The 18,297-nt window shown below is 55.3% G+C and overlaps 1 protein-coding gene across 7 annotated transcripts in view; it reads left to right on the forward strand.

The window, feature by feature from the left end:
• FARP2 (FERM, ARH/RhoGEF and pleckstrin domain protein 2) overlaps positions 1–18,297 on the forward strand; it is a 100,616-nt gene that overhangs the window by 81,652 nt on the left and 667 nt on the right. For 3 of the 7 annotated variants that reach the window (XM_070787080.1, XM_070787082.1, XM_070787081.1), the window contains exons 15-27: positions 1,527–1,616; positions 2,183–2,316; positions 7,034–7,115; positions 8,214–8,463; positions 9,236–9,366; positions 12,290–12,358; positions 12,853–12,942; positions 15,803–15,823; positions 16,010–16,092; positions 16,752–16,864; positions 17,063–17,226; positions 17,908–18,015; positions 18,119–18,270. In XM_070787080.1, coding sequence (XP_070643181.1) covers positions 1,527–1,616; positions 2,183–2,316; positions 7,034–7,115; positions 8,214–8,463; positions 9,236–9,366; positions 12,290–12,358; positions 12,853–12,942; positions 15,803–15,823; positions 16,010–16,092; positions 16,752–16,864; positions 17,063–17,226; positions 17,908–18,015; positions 18,119–18,270 — 1,487 coding nt within the window. The remainder of the gene's footprint in view (positions 1–1,526; positions 1,617–2,182; positions 2,317–7,033; positions 7,116–8,213; positions 8,464–9,235; positions 9,367–12,289; positions 12,359–12,852; positions 12,943–15,802; positions 15,824–16,009; positions 16,093–16,751; positions 16,865–17,062; positions 17,227–17,907; positions 18,016–18,118; positions 18,271–18,297) is intronic. The other 4 variants (XR_011565993.1, XM_070787083.1, XM_070787084.1 and 1 more) reach the window with 4 other exon arrangements.

The following is an 18,297-nucleotide window of genomic DNA, read 5'->3' on the forward strand; positions in this document are numbered from 1 at the left end:
TCGGGCTCTGTGGGAACAAAGCTCGGCTCCTCCCTCTGCCCTGACCTGGGCCCTGACCTTGGCGTATGGCTGGCAGAGGAGCCGATGTTTTGCTTTCTCCCCGCTGAGTTTCCTAGAAGCTGGTCTTTGATCTGGAAATCCGGGGCTGGCCCTGGCTACCCAGGCTGGTGTCCACGGGCCACTGCTGACGCCCTGCTGCTGGCAGCCCCTGTCACTAACTGGTGACACCTGCCGTGCGGCTGTGACCTCGGCAGGGATGCTGCCGTGGTTGTTTCTGGGCACCTCCACCTCCCAGCAATGCTCCCTCCTAGACAGGGCAGTTCCCTGCAGGCTTTCTTGTCCTGACTCGCTGCCCGCAGTGCAGCTGGTCTCAGGCCCCAGGGAGAAGCCCCGGCCCCCAGCCTCCCTTTCCCAGCACGCCTCAGACCCCACCACACTCCATCCCCAAGCTGATCGCCTGCAGCCTTGGACTCTCACCCTTCCCGCCCTCTTTCACCTCCTCCACCTGCCTGGGCCCGGACCTTCAGAATGCGTGGGCCCCCCCTCACCCTGGCTCACCTCCCGAGCAGCCCCAGCCCCCAGACTCACCTTGGGGCCAGCACACCATCATGTGCTCAGATAGGCCCCAAAGACCCTGCCTTCCTGCTGACGACCACTTCTCTCACCTTGTACCCGCCCCCACCCTTGACCTCTGAGCTGGCCCGGACCGCCCACCCTGCACCCCACCTGCTCCCTGTCCTGTGCACTCTGCTGCCCGGACGGGCCACTTCCTCAGTAGCTAGAGTTGCTTCCTACCTGTTTCCTCCGGGAGGCTGTGCACTCAAGGGCAGGAGCCTCTGCACTCGGCACACCCCAGGTGCCTGTGGCCACGCTTGCCACAGGAGGGACAGCCCCAAGTCCTCCGCCTGGTGGAGGAGCAGAGGGTGAGCATGCAGAGACGGAGTGGGCTGGGCGAGCACCAGGGGGGAAGCGTGGAGGGGGGCCGCCACGCAGACCTTGGCTTGCTCGGGGCGGCCTGGGGCCCTGCAGGGTCGAGACAGCCCCCGGCCCAGGCGGGCACGAGGCCTGGGCCGCTCTGGGGTGCAGCCCTGCCCTCCCCACTCGGGAGGGTTCGTCGCCGTGGACTTGTCCCCGCACATTTATTTGATCCACTTTGCTGTAACGTTTGCCGCATTGTGGCGGTCTGGAACCCAACCCACAGTTTCTCTGAGGTTTGCCTATATTTGTGTGTTAATCAGCTGCAGTCCTGGCAGTGATATCGGAACAATAATCTCATCACAAAATGAATAATTAGTTTCAGGGTATGCCACTGTTTAAGCAGCAATTATTTTCTCAAAAAGAATAACATAATATGAGAAAAACATCTGAGGGAGATAAAACTGGGCTTATATTTTTACTCAGAAGTGACTCGGGAATTACATGTGAAGATCACACAACAGTGTTAATGTCAGCAGAAGAGATGGTGTGTTAGGACCGTCGGTGACATGGCCGCAGATTCTCACTCACACTCTCTGCGCCTTTTGCAGTGCGTGCCCACGGACGAGGCATATTTCATAGCAAAGGAGATTCTCGCTACGGAACGAACATACCTGAAGGATTTAGAAGTTATTACCGTGGTATGAAACCTAAATCCTTTGTTACTTTGATTTTCTGACTACTTCTTAAATCTAGGTCAGAGACAGAATCCCTCCTGATAAACTGCTCTTGGCCGTCATGAAATTTGTGTATGCATGTCTATGTGTGTGAAGTGTGCAAAGTGTGAAAGTCGCTCAGTCATATCCAACTCTTTGCGGCCCCATGGACTATTCAGTCCATGGAATTCTCCAGGCCAGGATACTGGCCTGTTCCCTTCTCCAAGGGATCTTCCCAACCGAGGGATCGAACCCAGGTCTCCGCATTGCAAGTGGATTCTTTACCAGCTGAGCCATATATGTTCTGTTAAATATATTTGCCTTAAAACATCTCTAGTCAGGTCAGTACTGGGTCCAATCTTTGTAAACCTGGCAACATATTCCTTGGAAGCTTTTCATCCAGAACCATTTTCTTATATTGTGAAAACTGGGGTGATCAGCCGAGAGGTTGGCTATAGCACTGATTTGAGCTGTCCTCATGGGGGCTCTGCAGTCAGTGCCGCATGTCCTAAGGTGTGAGGTTCCTGGGTCACCCTGAGCTCTTCCGGCAGTGGTTCCGGAGCGCGGTGGTCAAGGCGGACGCCATGCCTGCAGACCTGATGACCTTGCTCTTCTCCAACATTGACCCCATCTACGAGTTCCACAGAGGCTTCCTTCGTGAGGTGGAGCAGAGGCTGGCACTCTGGTAATGCCCTGCACACCCCCCGCCCCCCCTTCCCCTGGCACCTCCCATCATCACTGCTCTCAGGAGCTTTCCAGCTCCGGGAAGTATTTCACAGGAGTCATTATTTCATTGAAACAGATGTTAGTAAATACATAAGTTGCCTTCATTTATCCCGTTTCAGAAGAGAGAATTTTGTTATTCAGTCACTCAGTCGTGTCCAACTCTTTACAACCCATGGACTGCAGCATACTGTCCTTCACCGTCACCCAGAGTTTGCTCAAACTCACAGTCCATCGAGTCGGTGATGTTATCAATCATCTCATCATATGTCACCCCCTTCTCCTCATGACCTTAATCTTTCCCAGCATCAGGATCTCTTCCAGTGAGTCAGCTATTCACATCAGGAGGTCAAAGTATTGGAGCTTCAGCTTCAGCATCAGTCTTTCCAGTGAATATTCAGGGTTGATTTCCTTCAGAATTGAATGGTTTGATCTTCTTGCTGTCCAAAGGACTTCAAGAGACTTCTCCAGCACCATAGTTTGAAATCATCAATTCTTCAGTGCTCAGCCTTCTTTATGGTCCAACTCTCACACCCATACATGACTACTGGAAAAACCATAGCTTTGACTATACAGACCAAAATGATATCCTTTTCATCATAAGGGACTGGAATGCAAAAGTAGGATGTCAAGAGATACCTGGAGTAACAGGCAAGTTTGGCCTTGGAGTACAAAATGCAGCAGGGCAAAGACTAACAGAGTTTTGCACAGAGAATGCACTGATCATAGCAAACACTCTCTTCCAACAAGAGATGATGCTATACATGGACATCACCACATGGCCAATACCAAAATCATATTGATTACATTCTTTGCAGCCAAAGATGAAGAAGCTCTATATGGTCAGCAAAAACAAGACCGGGAGCTGACTGTGGCTCAGATCATGAACTCCTTATTGCAAAATTCAGACTTAAATTGAAGAAAGGAGGGAAAACCACTTGACCATTCAGATATGACCTAAATTAAATCCCTTACGATTATACAATGGAAGTGACAAATAGATTCAAGGGATTAGATCTGATAGCGTGCCTGAAGAACTATGGACAGAGGTTCATGACATTGTACAGGAGGCAGTGATCAAGACCATCCCCAAGAAAAAGAAATGCAAAAAGGCAAGATGGCAGTCTGAGGAGGCCTTATAAATAGCTGAGAAAAGAAGAGAAGTAAAAGGCAAAGGAGAAAAGGAAAGATATATCCATCTGAATGCAGAGTTCCAAAGAATAGCAAGGAGAGATGAGAAAGCCTTCCTCAGTGATCAATGCAAAGAAATAGAGGAAAACAGTTGAATGGGAAAGACTAGAGGTCTCAAAAACTTAGAGATACCAAGGGAACATTTCATGCAAAGATGGGCACAATAAAGGACAGATATGGTATGGACCTAACAGAAGCAGAAGATATTAAGAAGAGGTAGCAAGAATACACAGAAGAACTATACAAAACAGATCTTCATGACCCAGATAACCACGATGGTGTGATCACTCACCTAGAGCCAGACATCCTATAGTGTAAAATCAAAGGGGCCTTGAAGCATCACTACAAACAAAGCTAATGGAGGTGATGGAATTCCACCTGAGCTATTTCAAATCCTAAAAGATGATGCTGTTAAAGTGTTGCACTCAACATGCCAGCAAATTTGGAAAACTCAGCAGTGGCCACAGGACTGGAAAAGGTCAGTTTTCATTCCAATCCTAAAGAAAGGCATGCCAAAGAATTTTCAAACTACCGCACAATTGCACTCATCTCACATGCTAGCAAAGTAATGTTCAAAATTCTCCAAGCCAGGCTTCAACAATATGTGAACAGAGAACTTCCAGATGTACATGGTGGATTTAGAAAAAGCAGAGGCACCAGAGATCAAATTGCCAACATTGATTGGATCACAGGAAAAGCAAGAGAATTCCAGGGAAACATCTACTTCTGCTTCATTGACTATGCTAAAGTCTTTAGCTGTGTGGATCACAACAAACTGTGGAAAATTCTTAAAGAGATGTGAATACCAGACCGCCTTACCTGCCTCCTGAGAAATCTGTATGCAGGTCAGGAAGCAACAGCTAGAACCTGGACATGCATCAATGGACTAGCTCCAAATTGGGAAAGGAGTACTCAAGGCTGTGTTGTATATTGTCACCCTGCTTATTTAACTTTTATCCAGAGTACATCATGTGAAATGCTGGGCTGGATGAAGCACAAGCTTCAATCAAGATTGCTGGGAGAAATATCAATAACCTCAGATATGCAGGTAACACCACCCTAGTGGCAGAAAATGAAAAGGAACTAAAGAGCCTCTTGAAAGTAAAAGAGGAGAGTGAAAAAGCTGGCTTAAAACTCAACATTCAAAAAATGAAGATCATGGCATCTGGTCTCATCACTTCATGGCAAATAGATGGGGAAACAATAGAAATTTTTATTTTCTTAGGTTCCAAAATCACTACAGATGGTGACTGAAGCCATGAAATTAAAAGATGCTTGCTCCTTGGAAAAAAAGCTATGACCAACCTAGACAGCATATTAAAAAGCAGAGACATTACTTTGCTGGCAAAGTTTTATCTAGTCAAAGCTATGGTTTTCCCAGTGGTCATGTATGGATGTGAGAGTTGGACCATAAAGAAAGCTGAGCACCAAAGAACTGGTGCTTTTGAGCTGTGGTGTTGGAGAAGACTCCTGAGAGTCCCTGGGACTGCAAGGAGGTCCAACCAGTCCATCCTAAAGGAGACCAGTCCTGAATGTTCATTGGAAGGACTGATGCTGAAGCTGAAGCTCCAATACTTTGGCCACCTGATGCAAAGAACTGACTCATTGGAAAAGACCCTGATGCTGAGAATGATTGAAGCTGGGAGGAAAAGGGGAAGACAGAGGATGAGTTGCTGGATGGCATCACCAACTCGACAGACATGTTTGAGCAAGCTCTGGGAGTTGGTAATGGACAGGGAGGCCTGGCATGCTACAGTCCATGGGGTTGCAGAATCAGACACGACCCAGCGACTAAACTGATACAGACCTTGTTGACAACGTGATGTCTCAGCTTTTTAATATGCTGTCTAGGTTTATTATAGCTTTTTTTCAAGGAGAAAGCGTCTTTTAATTTCATGGTGGCAGTCCACCATCCACAGTGATTTTGGAGCCCAAGAAAATAGTCTGTCAGTGTTTCCATTTTTCCTCCATCTCTTTGCCATGAAGTGATGGGACCAGAAGCCATGATCTTAGTTTTTTAATGTTGAGTTTTAAGCAAGCTTTTTCACTCCCCTCTTTTACCCTCATTAAGAGGCTCTTTAGTTCCTCTTCACTTTCTGCTATTAGGGTGGTGTCACCTGCATATCTGAGGTTATTGATATGTCTCCTAGCAATCTTGATTGAAGCTTGTGTTTCATCTAGCCCAGCATTTCACATAATGTACTCTACATAGAAGTTAAATAAGCAGGGTGACAATATACAACACAGCCTTGACATACTCCTTTCCAAATTCTGAACCAGTCTATAGTTTTAAGTCCAGTTCTAAATGCTGCTTCTTGACCTGCATACAGGAAGCAGGTAAGGTCTCTGGTATTCACATCTCTTTAAGAATTTTCCACAGTTGTTGTGATCCACACAGTCAAAGGCTTTAGCACAGTCAGTGAAGCAGTTGTTTTTCTGGAATTGTCTTGCTTTTTCTATGATCCAACTATACATTTTATAGTATACTATATGCTTTGGTGCATACTCAGTCATGTCTGACTCTTTGCGACCCTGTGGACTGTAGGCTGCCAGGCTCCTCTGGCCATGGAATTTTCCAGACAAGAATACTGGAGTGGGTTACCATTTCCTTCTCCAGGGGATCTTCCTGACCCACAGCTCTGTGTCTCCTGCATTGGCAGGCAGATTCTTTACCACTGCACAACTTGGGAAGCCCTATGATTCAATGGATGTTGGCAATTTGATCTCTGGTTCCTCTGCCTTTTCTAAATCCAGCTTGTGTATCTGGAAGTTCTCAGTTCATGTACTATTGAAGCCTAGCTTGAAGGATTTTGAGCATTACTTTGCTAGGATGTAAAATGAGCACAATTGTGTAGTAGTTTGAACATTTTTTGGCATTCCCCTTCTTAGGGATTGGAATGAAAACTGAGCTTTTCCTGTCCTGTGGCCACTGCTGAGTTTTCCAAATTTGCTGGCATGTTGAGTGCAATGCTTTCACAGCATCATTTTTTAGGACTTGAAATAGCTCAGCTGGAATTCCATCACCTACACTAGCTTTGTTTGTAGTGATGCTTCCTAAGGCTCACTTCACTTCACACTCTAGGATGTCTGGGTCTAAGTGAGTGATCACACCATTGTGGTTATCTGGGTCATGAAGACCTTTTTTGCATAGTTCTGTGTATTCTTGCCACCTCTTCTTAATAGCTTCTGCTTCTGTTAGGTCCATACCATTTCTGTCCTTTATTGTGCCCATCTTTGCATGAAATGTTCCCTTGGTATTTCTCATTTTCTTGAAGAGATCTCCAGTCTCAGGAGATGATCCTTTTTTGCCTGGTCACTACCATTTCAAATATGATCGAGATATGACAACAGTCTCTGTTAAGCATGGCCTCCCCCTCAGAGCCTCTGGGTGCTGTTCTGAGCTGGGGACTCACCATCACACTAGCAGCGAGAGGAGCATTTCTCACAAGCGGTCCAAGGTTTTGACCTCATTTGTCCCTCTGCTCCAGGGAGGAATCTTCTAGCACCCAGGCCACAGGCAGTCACCAGCGCATCGGGGACATCCTGCTCAGGAACATGCTTCAGTTAAAGGTAGCATGGGCTTGTGAGAAGCTCTGGGCCTAGCAGCTGGTGGCGAGGACACCAGCTTCCTCCTCAGGACAGTGTTCTCCTTAGAACGACAAAAGGCAGGACAGACTTCCCCTCAGGTCAGGTCAGGAGCCCTTCTGAGCTGCGTTCCTCTCGGTCAGGACAGGAGCCCTTCTGAGCCGCGTTCCTCTCGGTCAGGACACGAGCCCTCTGAGCCGTGTTCCTCTCCGGAGGAGCGCTATTTCCACCAGAATGGGCTTTCCTCAGGTCAGTGCCCCCACAGAACAGAGCTCCCTTCAGGCCAGGTCCTCTCGGAGCTGCCTCCTCCACCCCAAAGGCATTCTCTTCAGGACACAGGCCCCTCAGGATCAACAGCGCCCCACAGGGCTGCCTCCTGCCCGGCCAGGGTTCCTCAGCCGCGCCCCTCAGAGCCGTGGGGCCGGTGCAGCTGCTTCTGCTGCGCTCGCGCCCCTATGCAGGGAGCCCGAGGCACCAGCTTTACCTCCGGCCGCGCCGCCCGCGCTCCGGGCGCTGGGAGTCTGGTTCTCGCGGGACTCGCTAAGTGCCCCTCCTCCAGGCTTCCTGCCCCGCCCCTGAGGCTCCGCCCCGCCCTGAGGCTCCGCCCCGCCCTGAGGCTCCGCCCGGCCCAGAGGCTCCTCCGGGCTCGCCGGGTTCCGCCCCGCCCCCTGAGGCTCCGCCCCGCCCCTGAGGCTCCGCCCCGCCCCGAGGCTCCGCCCCGCCCTGAGGCTCCGCCCCGCCCAGAGGCTCCTCCGGGCTCGCCGGGTTCCGCCCCGCCCCCTGAGGCCCCGCCCCGCAGTGGCCCAGGCGCCCCTTTTAGGCTTAAGGTGAGCGCGTCTCCCCCGGACGCGCCTCCCGGGTTTCGGTTCGGTTCTCAGGGCGGGCTGTGAGCGCGTCCGGAGGCGGCGTGAGCTTAGGCCCACACGCGCGCGCACCGTTTGGTGGCGCTTACCTGGCCCGGCGGCCGCCTGTGCGGTCCCCTGAGACGCCGGTTCAGGGGCAACCCCCACGGGGACGCGGCTCCGAGGGGCTGACCGGGTGGAGCCGGGGCGCGCGCTGCCGCTCAGCCCATCCCGCCCGCAGGCGCTCACCGGCCACTTCCAGCGGCTGCACGAGGTCCTGACGGAGCTGGAGGCGGCCAGCCGGCGCCTGCGGAGGCTGGAGGCGCTGCGCCGCGACTTCGAGCTGCAGAAGGTCTGCTACCTGCCGCTCAACGCCTTCCTGCTGAAGCCGCTGCAGCGCCTGCGCCACTACCGCCTGCTGCTGCGCCGCCTGTGCGCCCCGGTGCCCGGGCACCCCGACCCGCACGGCCAGGACCACGCCGACCTCCGCGGTGAGTGCCGCCTGACGCCCCGGCCCTCGCCGGCGGGGCCCTCCTCGAGCCTGCCGGGGCAGGGGAGGGCAGGGCGGCTGCTTTTAAACCACAAGCTCGGGGAACATGCTCCTGACCGAAGCATCTGACTCCGTTGACTCTGCCGTTTCTCACTTGTTAAAAGGACCAAAGAATAAACCCTGATGCTTGTGACCTCCAAATAGGACTCGCAGTTGCAGGGTAAACTTAGAGCAGGAAATCCCTGCCTCTCAGGTCAAGTCACCACTGTCACCAGACATGCTGGAGAGAGCTCGGCAGCCCGTCCTTCCTCGGGTCTCCCACGTCCTGAGGACAGAACAGATGCTTTCTGATGTACAAGGCACAAAACGGACCCTAGGGTGCGGACAGTGCCCTTCCTCTCCTTCCTGAGAGCAAGTGTTGTGTTTTTGCTAAAAAGGAGAGGACACAGTTTTCCTATGGCTCTAAGCATCTTAAGGGAACCGTGAAAGAAGAGCCCATGTCAGATGAGGACCCACAGCATTAAAGAGCTATTTCCAAAGACTGTCCTGTCTCTTCACCGAGCCTGGGTGTTGGCCCGGAGCAGTTTGGGCTGCATGAGTCCAGGTTTCAGGACCCACACTTGCTCTCCCTGGCAGTCCTGTGAGGAGTTTGAGCGCAGTGTTCCTGGAATTAAAACCACCTTTAAAATGTCACAAGCTGGTCGGGGGAGGGTTTTGTCCCCGCCACCCCAGCCCACTTGCCCCTGCTTGTACTGAGGGACCTCTCCACGCAGATGCCCTCCAGGCCATCACGGAAGTGACCTCCATGCTCCAGCACAGCCTGGTCCAGCTGGAGAACCTGCAGAAGCTGACGGAGCTGCAGCGGGACTTGGTGGGCATAGAGAGTCTCGTTGCTCCCGGCAGGGTGAGTGGCTTCGTTTAAGAATGTTTTTTGAGCTGGTTACTTCACTGTTTTTGACTGAGACATAATTCAGAGTGTATGATTCCCTAGTTTTTTGTGTATTCATGAGGTTGTGCCACATCGCCACAAATTCCAGGACATTTTCATTCCCCGAAAGAAACCCCATCCCTGGTCCGGCAGCTAACCGGCTTCCTGTCTCTGGATCTCCCCCCTCAGGAGCCTCACAGTGTGTGGCCTTTCGTCTCACTTCTCTCTCAGCACAGTGTCTTCAGGCTCATTCGTGTTGGGGGTGGTGGCCTCATTCTTCTTGTGGCTGAGGAGCAGTGCTCCGTCTCTGGAGGTGGCGCGGCTTGTTTCTCTGTCATCTGCTAATGGACACCTCGGTTGTTTCCACTTTTTGGCCGTTGTGGTTCTGTGAACACCATGTGCAAGTCCTGTGTGAACGTATGTTTTCAGTTCTCCTGGGCACACATGTGTATACCTAGGAGTGTAACTGCCAAGTCACGTGGTCATGAACACTCTGTGTTTAACATTTTGAGAAATTGCCGAAGTTGTCCCCAGAGGCTGCAGCATTTTACACCCCCACCAGGAGCACGTGAAGGTTCTGATTCCTCCGTATCTTGTCTTTCTGAGTTAGCCGTATGGTTCTGACGGTACGCAGTGGCATCTCCCCGTGGTTCGATCTGCATTCCCCTGATGGCTAACACAAGCATCTTTCCTCGTGTTCACTCGCCATTTCTGTGCCTCCTTCGGAGAAGTGCCTGTCCAGGTCCTTCGCCCACCGTTTAATTGGGTTGTCTCTTTACTGTTGTGAGGTTCCCTCTCATCTCTGAATGACAGATCTTTACCAGAATATGACTTGCCAAATATGTTCTCCCATTTTGTGGGTTATCTTTTCACTTTCTTGATGGCATCACTTACAACATGGAAGTTTTTTATTTAGCTGATATCTAATTTCTCTGTTTTTTCTTTGGTTGCTTGTGCTTTAGGTGTCATAGCTAAGAAACTATTGCCTAATCCAAGGTATGAAGATTTACCTGTTTTTCCTAACAGTTGCCTATGTTCTAGCTCTTGCATGTAGACGTGACCCATTTTGAGCTCACTTGTGTATGTGGTGTGAGATAGGGGTCCCCCTTCACCCCTCCCAGGCGGGAGTGCAGGTGTCCCAGCGCTCTCCACACCTTAGTCAAAAATCAATGGGCCGTGGAGTGACTTTATTTTTGAACTTTCTGTTTAATTCTGTGGGTCTCTATGTCTACTGGGCTGCTTACTTTTTGTCATTAATAGTTTTTGCTTTGGAAAGAACTTGCCTGCAATGCAGGAGATCCCAGTTCGATCCCTGGGTCAGGAAGATCCGCTGGAGAAGGGATAGGCTGCCCACTCCAGTATTCTTGGGCTTCCCTCATGCCTCAGCTGGTAAAGAATCTGCCTGCAACGTGGGAGACCTAGGTTTGACTCCTGGGTTGGGACTATCCCCTGGAGAATGGGACAGTTACCACTTCAGTATTCTGGCCTGGAGAATTCCATGGACTGTATAATCCATGGGGTTGCAAAGAGTCGGACATGATTTTCACCTTCACAGTAGTGTTCAAGGGTTGCATGGGGGTGTTTTCTGCCTCCACACACACGTGAGAGCATGGGTGTATAAGTCCTGTTTTCTGTTAGCCTCGGTAGAAGGTCCTGAGAATGTGGGACCGTGAACCTAAGGACCGAGGCTGAAAGGGAAGGTCCTGCTCTCCTGGAGCCGGGCTGTGACTGCAGCCAGGACGCTGTTCCCTCCCACACACACACACACAGGCCACCCGGCTCCCCCGGGCTGCTCACAGGGCTGGGGCTCTTGTTCCTGGGGCTTCTTTGCATGCCCCCAGGAAACTGACTAGACGGACACATGAACAGGAACAGCCCGCAGGGCAGGGGCGAAGGCGGGCTCCCTGCTGCTGTGACAGAGACCTGCTCTCCTCACACTGGGGTGTCTGGCCTCCCCGATGGACAGCACATCGCTTATCTGAGAAGCAAGGCTGTGGGCTGGATGTGGCTGATGAGGCCCCAGGGTGCGCAAAGTGCCAGGGCGCAGGACTGCGGCGGGCCCGCCCGCCAGCGCCAGGACACAGGCTGCTGGGCCCTCAGGGGCGACGGGGCTGCTCTGCAGGCAGGAGGGCGGGCCTGCTGGGGGCCCCTCCTCCTCCATGGGGCTGGCCTCTGGCTGGGGCCAGGGTTTCTGGGTCAAGGGCTCCTTCCTGCACTCTTGCTCAGTGCATCTGAGGGCTGCTGAGGCCGGAGTCCTCGGGATGTTCTCGGGTCATAGCCCACACTGCCCCCAGAAACAGTCCACAGCGACCGTCCAGGGTCCCCAGGCCGACCCTCCAGCCATGGTGCAGGCAGTCAGGGATGTCTGATGCCTGTGCCCCCGAGGCAGGTGTGGGCCTGGCCTGGTGGTGAGGGGCCCAAGTCCTGGGGGAGTGGGCTGCGGGACCACTGGAAGGTCTTGCCCTAGCCACGGTGCCTTCATGGAGGAATCCTCTGGTCAGGCCCCAGGGCGACCGTTCACGAGTCCCGTGATCTTTGGTGGGAACCAGGTGGCCCGTGCTCCTCCCTGCCATTCTCTAGCTGCCCCGCCCAGCTTTCCCCAAAGCTGAATTCGGGTCATCTCCATGGCAGAACCTTCCAGAAGCACAGCAGTGCCAGCCCTCAGCACAGCCACCTGCGGCGGCTCAGGCATGGGACACTGGGTTGGCTGGCAGCAGACAGGACGCAGGGGACCCCGGGGAGCAGACAGAAGGAAGGAGGCTGGAGCGGCAGGCGGGCTCCCGGGCAGGAGGGCACCATGGAAGGGCCGGCGGGGCCGCGAGGGGTTCAGGGAGCATGGAGGGTGAGCAGCCATCTGCTAGGTGCCCTGGGCCAGCACTCAGGACCCCCTGTCTTCCAGGAGCTCATCCGTGAGGGATGCCTCCACAAGCTCTCCAGGAAGGGCCTGCAGCAGAGGATGTTCTTCCTGGTAGGTCGGCAGGCACTGTCTGGGCGGGGCCGAGCCATCAGGGGCCATGAGGGACGCGGGGACGCCCTGGGCCAGCCCCCCTCCTGGTTCTGGGCACTGGGCACCTGTGTGCAGGCTGAGCAAAAGCAGGAAGGTAGAGAAACCCACACAGCCGCAGGGCCTGAGGCCTCCGGGAGTCCCTGCCAACGGGTCCCGCTGACTAGCGCCTCTCTCTTGCCTGATCGGTGGATTCGCCCTCTCCTGCGGGAGGGCCTCTCAGGACCACCAACCCACTCCTCCGTTGGCACAGCAGGTGCTGGCCCAAGAGGCCTGCTGTTCACGTGGCTACTGGTCACCTCTGGTCAAAATGACAATGGAGTGGAACAAAAAAAAATCCCTTCTTAGAAAAAATCTCCAGCAAACTGAATAACCACACACGAGCCCTCAGAGTGAAGCTGGTCTGACTATGGACGCTTGTTTTTAGAACTTGCTCACCTAAAGCTCTGGCCCCTCAGTTCTCAGACATGCTGCTGTACACGAGCAGAGACGCCGGGGGGAGCAGCCACTTCCGGATCCGGGGCCTCCTCCCGCTGCATGGCATGCTGGTGAGTGCGCGGCGCTGGGCGGGCCTGGCTCACAGCCGCTCCTCTCGGTCCCCTCACCCCGCTGTGGCTGCTGTCCTCGGGGCATCCATGGCTGCACCCCCCCATCACGCCCACCAGCACCCGCAGGACCAGGCCTGGTCCTCCAGCACTCCACCTGCCAATCCCAAGGAGTCCTGCCCTTTGGCTGGAAAGCCCATGGAAAGCCTGCGCCGGGCGCTGGGGCCACAGCGCGGCTGGAGGGATGGGGCTGACACCACGTCTAAGGGAGAAAGCTAAACCCCTCATCCCTAAGATGCCGCATGCTTTACTTCCTTGATTTTATTCGTAAATCTTTTCTCTCAAACGGACCATTTTGGTTCCTTGTGGCGCCATAACCTGCTATTTCACAGACACAGTGTTAAGGTGGTGACACAGATGCCACCACCTGGATGGGTGGAAAGGGGGGGCCGAGGCCAGCACTGGGCTCGGGGCCGCTCCGAGTGGCCGCCCACGAGTCCTGCACGCGGCCAGGTGACGAGGCACAGGCCCCACGCCCAGTGCTGTCACGGGCCTGGGCCGCACCGCGTGCTGCGTCCACGCCGCATGCCCGCCGTCACAGGGCAGCATGGGGCGTGGACGCTGTCTGACGAGCAAGGTGCCTCGTCCTGGCATGACGCAGTCTGTCCTCTCCGCGATCACTGGTTTTTGTGGTGAGAAACCCCCGCAGACACTGACTCCCTACCGTGTGAACCTCCCTCCAACCTGGAATCCACCCTGGGACCAGCAAACGTGGGCAGCCAAGTTCAGGCTTCTGCCGTGAGAACGTGCTGTCGGGCAGCGAGCCCCTCTCGCTGCGGCCCCGCCAGGCCCCATCCGCTGTGGGAGGTGGGTGGGCTCCTGTGTCGGTCCAGGTCCCCAGGTGTGTGCTCTGTCCTCCACCATGCTCTCCCTCATGGCATCTGGCCCTTCTTGCTGCCCTCTGCATGCCAGGCACACACCTCCTTCCAGACAGTGCTAGAACCTCTGACATTTGTTCAGCTTTTCCAATTCTCAGCATGAAGGGGTCAGTTCCAATGACCTCACCCGCCATCCCTAGAAGCACAGCCCCTCTTCTGAAGTATAAAAGTGAAATATAAAAGTATAAAACGTCTTCATTATAGAAAAAAGTTGAAACTGCTGAGTGGAAATCACTGCTTGCTGGGCTACCCGGCAGGGAGTTCTGTGGGCCTCTGGCCGTCACCTGGGAGTGTGCGCCGCAGGCTGTGACTGGTGCTGGCTCTGCTCGGCAGCTCATCTCAACAGCCTCTGCTTTCACCACTGGCTCCGGAGTCCTGAGCACTGACCAGGGAGCCAGGACCCAGCTCATTTAACAAGTTCCCTGCACTGGACACCTTGCAATGTCTAGATTTTCAGGATGAGAAACAGCACCACCGTTTCTGTCTTTCTACAGATCCTTAGTTACATCCTCGAGATAAATTGTGTGAGCCAGGGCCACTCTTGACCGTTAATGCTCCGCGGCTGCAGAAGCAGCTGGCTGGGTAACCTTCCTACCAGGTGCCTCTGCCCCAGCCCTGGGCATCGCCCCACCTTCCACAGTGTGGAGCGTTTCTAAACCCTTCCAGGCCTCGGGTGCTCGCCAGGTCAGTCATTCCTTTCACTCTGTCTTCAGTTTGGTTTTACCTCAGAGAATTTAAACTCCATCCAGAGAGATCGTGTTTGTCTTGTTCCTGGAACCGCACGTGGCACGGAGGCCCTACTTGTTGAAGGAGTGAAGGTCGCTGTTTGCATTCAGGCTGTCTGTCCATCTTTTCCTCTGCGGTTTCTGTCCTTGCCACGGGCTCAGAGTCTTTCCCACACCAAGATTGTGTTGCCAGCTTCTTTCCTGGTACACTGAAGTGTTTTATTTTTCTAACTAATCTGCCTAAAATTTGTTGTTTTAGATTGAGAAGTAACATTTTCTTTTTGTAGTCAGCTTTCCCATTATTTGTTGAGTCCTTCATTTTTCCACTGACCCCAAGGCTGCCTTGATCATATAAAACATTGCTGTCTTTATACTTGGGTTCTTTCTGGAGGTTCTGCTCCATTTCCCTCTGTCCTAGCATCTGTCTACACTCTCCTCATTACTGGTTAGTCACCGCATCGGCAAGTGCCTTCTTGTATCTGTCCTTTTAAAAAGCTCTTTGCTAGTCTCAAGCATCTAATTCTTCTAAGCCAACTTTGGAATCATTTGGATGAATTCCTTCAAGGAACACAACTGAGGTTTCTGTTGAACTGTATTAACCATATTTAACTGAGAGGAGATGCCATCCTGATAAACGCTGTCCTGCTGCCTGCCGCTGCTCGTGTTAGGTTCTGACCTGCAAATCCCGCGTGGGGCACCCTGGTTGGCGTCCCGTGTGTGTGGGGGTGGGGGGCGGTCACCTGTAACCAGCTAGTCCTGGGGACAGACACCGCGCTCACGCCTGACTGGAGGGAAGGCTGGCGGCCTGGCCGGTGGAGTCTCTCCCTGTCGGCACAGCGCCCTCTGCTGGTCTCCGCGCGGTCTCATCAGCCGCGCAGGGCTTGGGCAGAGGCTCCAGCACTGGGGACAGCCACTCTTCCCCGTCTCTGTGACACAGTGGATTCTCAGTCAGCTTCCTGCGTCAAACCGTCCTGCATTTCTGGAAGCACCTGGCTTGGTATAGAATGATGTCTTGTCTCTGCCTTTAGGTCCAATTAGGGAATACTTTTTTCTGGAGTTATTTAATCCCTTATCATCACGATTAGTCTGTGTGGTTTTTCTTTGAGTCTTTGTTAGGTTTTGGTACCACTTTATATCATGAATTGTCCGACTCTCTTTTCAACAAAACGCTCACCGTCTCTTCCTGTGCTTGATTTTCAGCTGATAGTGCTGGACCCACCGGTGAGTAGTCGGGTGCCTGTGGCCCTCAGGTCGTCCACCTGGGTGGCAGGGCCCCACCGTGGGCATCCCGGTGCCCCCTGTAGCCTCTGGTAGAGTCAGCGGGGGCCTGGTGCACACCCGTGTCCAGCTGCAAGCTCGGGTCCCGCCAGCCCCGCTCCTGGTCCAGACCCCCCTCTCCGCCCACAGGTGGAGGATCAGGAGAGTGAGTGGTCTGTGCCGCACTGTTTCACCATCTACGCGGCTCAGAAGACCATCGTGGTGGCAGCCAGGTGAGGGCCGTCCTTCCCGTCTGCTTGTGGGTCCCTGTGCCCTGCATGTCACAGTCACCAGGACACACGGCCCGGTGAACACTGCTTTAGGGGAGCAGCTTCACCCTCAGTGGGAGCGTGTGGCTGCTGAGACCATCCCCAGGACTGCCTGGCACCGCAGGCTGGGCAGCAAGAGGCCACCTGGGCCACAGCGCAGGACCAGTGGACGTTTCCCTGCCCCAGGTCACATCCCCAGGAAGGAGACCCAGGCTCCCGATGGCCTGTGCGGGCCCTCCATGGGGATCGGCACTGAGCTGTGCCCAGCCCCACGCCTCCCAGAGGAGGGCCTGGGTCCTTCCGCACCCTGTGGGGTCCTGGCTGGCGTCAGAAGACGGGGCACTCGCCTCCCACCAGGAGACCTTGGCGGCTTAACTGTGACCCAGGCTCCAGGCACCCATTTCCGCACCACCGTACCAGAGCCTTAAAATCTCGTGATTCAGGAACATACCACAATGTGGGCCAGCCCCAGCCAGCACGGTGGGTCAGGCTGGGCCGTCAGCAGCCCTGCCAGCCCTCAGGGCCCGCAGCACAGGATGCCTGGGTGGGGCAGGCACCCCGACTCCCTGCCCCACCACGGGAGGGGGCCCTGCCCAGCGGCTGAGCCTGAGACCTGCCCACAGCACCCGGCTGGAGAAGGCCAAGTGGCTGCACGACCTGAACGCGGCCATCGACGCAGCCAAGACTGGCAGCGCCCTGGTGCCCCCGGCCCGCGTGCTGTGCCCCCTGCCCCGCGGTGAGTGCTAGCCGAACCCCTGGACACCGAGGAGGCTTTCTGGGGGTGGGGCTGGGGGTCGCCTGGCCAGCCCACCCACTACGCCCGCACGCCCTCCTTCCATGGGGCACGTTTGGGGGGTGGCGGGCGTGGGCGCCCTGGCAGGGCAGTGCATGGCAAGGGTTCCCGTGTCCTCAGCCAGGGCTGGCCTCTCCCCAGGGTCCCCCAACGAGGCCTCCCTGGAGCCAGAGTCCGAGGACGAGGCTGGCGGGGCCCAGGGCTCCGTGGCGGGAACTGGCCGGCACCGCGCCAGCACCGCCGCGCACGTGTGCTGGTGCCGCCAGAGCAGCGTGTCCAGGGCCGACCACAGCGCAGCTGTCGAGGTGCGGCTGAGCACGGGTGCCCCTGCTCTAATCCCTCCCTGCGGCAGCACCCAGCTGGCTGCTGCGCCCCTCAGCATGCAGCCTGGCTTGCCAGGCCCGTGGGCGCACCCCCAGAACAGACGGGGGCCAGGCTGGGGAGTGAGCAGGCAGCGGGCCAGCTCGCAGGGACCCACTGGACAGGAGGGGACCTGGGTGCCCCTCTGCCATCTGTGCCAGCCCCAGGGTCAGAGGTGCAGGGCCCCGGCCTGAGGAGCTGCCTGTGCCATCCATGGGCTCAGGCCTGGGGGCCATGCTCGCAATGCCCAGAGAGGGATGGGGCGCCAGCAGGCAGCGCAAGGGGCGCCGCAGAAGGGCACGCAGGCCCCACGCCCCCAGCCTGCCGGGCAGACACCACTGTGGGCCTGTCCCGTGGAGCCTCAGCCCTCATCCGGAAGCCTCGGCCGATCACCGCGTCTGTCACGGGACACTGGGGACAAGGAGCGCCGCACTCGTCCACCCTCTCCCCGCCCGCTGGACACTTAAGACAGTGGCAGGGCCACCGGAGGCTCTGGGACCATTAAAGCCCTGACCACCCCGCAGAGCACAGGGAAGCCTGGGGGCAACCCTGCGGGACGGAACCAGGAGGGCAGCCCTCTGGGGCCAGTGGTCCTGGGACACACATCCACAGACATTTCTTTTCAGAACCAGCTTTCTGGATATCTGCTGAGAAAGTTCAAGAACAGCAGTGGTTGGCAGAAGCTCTGGGTGGTCTTCACCAATTTCTGCTTGTTCTTCTACAAAACTCATCAGGTAGGCGGGGGCTCCGCCTGTGGGCGCTGTGGCCTCACAGAACCCGCCTCTGGGTGGGCGGGGCTGGGCGCCTGCTGACTGAGCACGCCCTGCCACCTTCCAGGACGACCACCCCCTGGCCAGCCTCCCGCTGCTGGGCTACAGTGTGAGCCTGCCCAGGGACACGGACGGCATCCATAAGGAGCACGTCTTCAAGCTCCAGTTCAAGTCCCACGTCTACTTCTTCCGGGCTGAGAGCAAGTACATGTTCCGGAGGTAACTGCAGAGGCGCCGGCCGCGCGT

Source organism: Bos indicus, chromosome 3 (assembly GCF_029378745.1).
Source record: "Bos indicus isolate NIAB-ARS_2022 breed Sahiwal x Tharparkar chromosome 3, NIAB-ARS_B.indTharparkar_mat_pri_1.0, whole genome shotgun sequence".
Classification (NCBI taxonomy): domain Eukaryota; kingdom Metazoa; phylum Chordata; class Mammalia; order Artiodactyla; family Bovidae; genus Bos; species Bos indicus.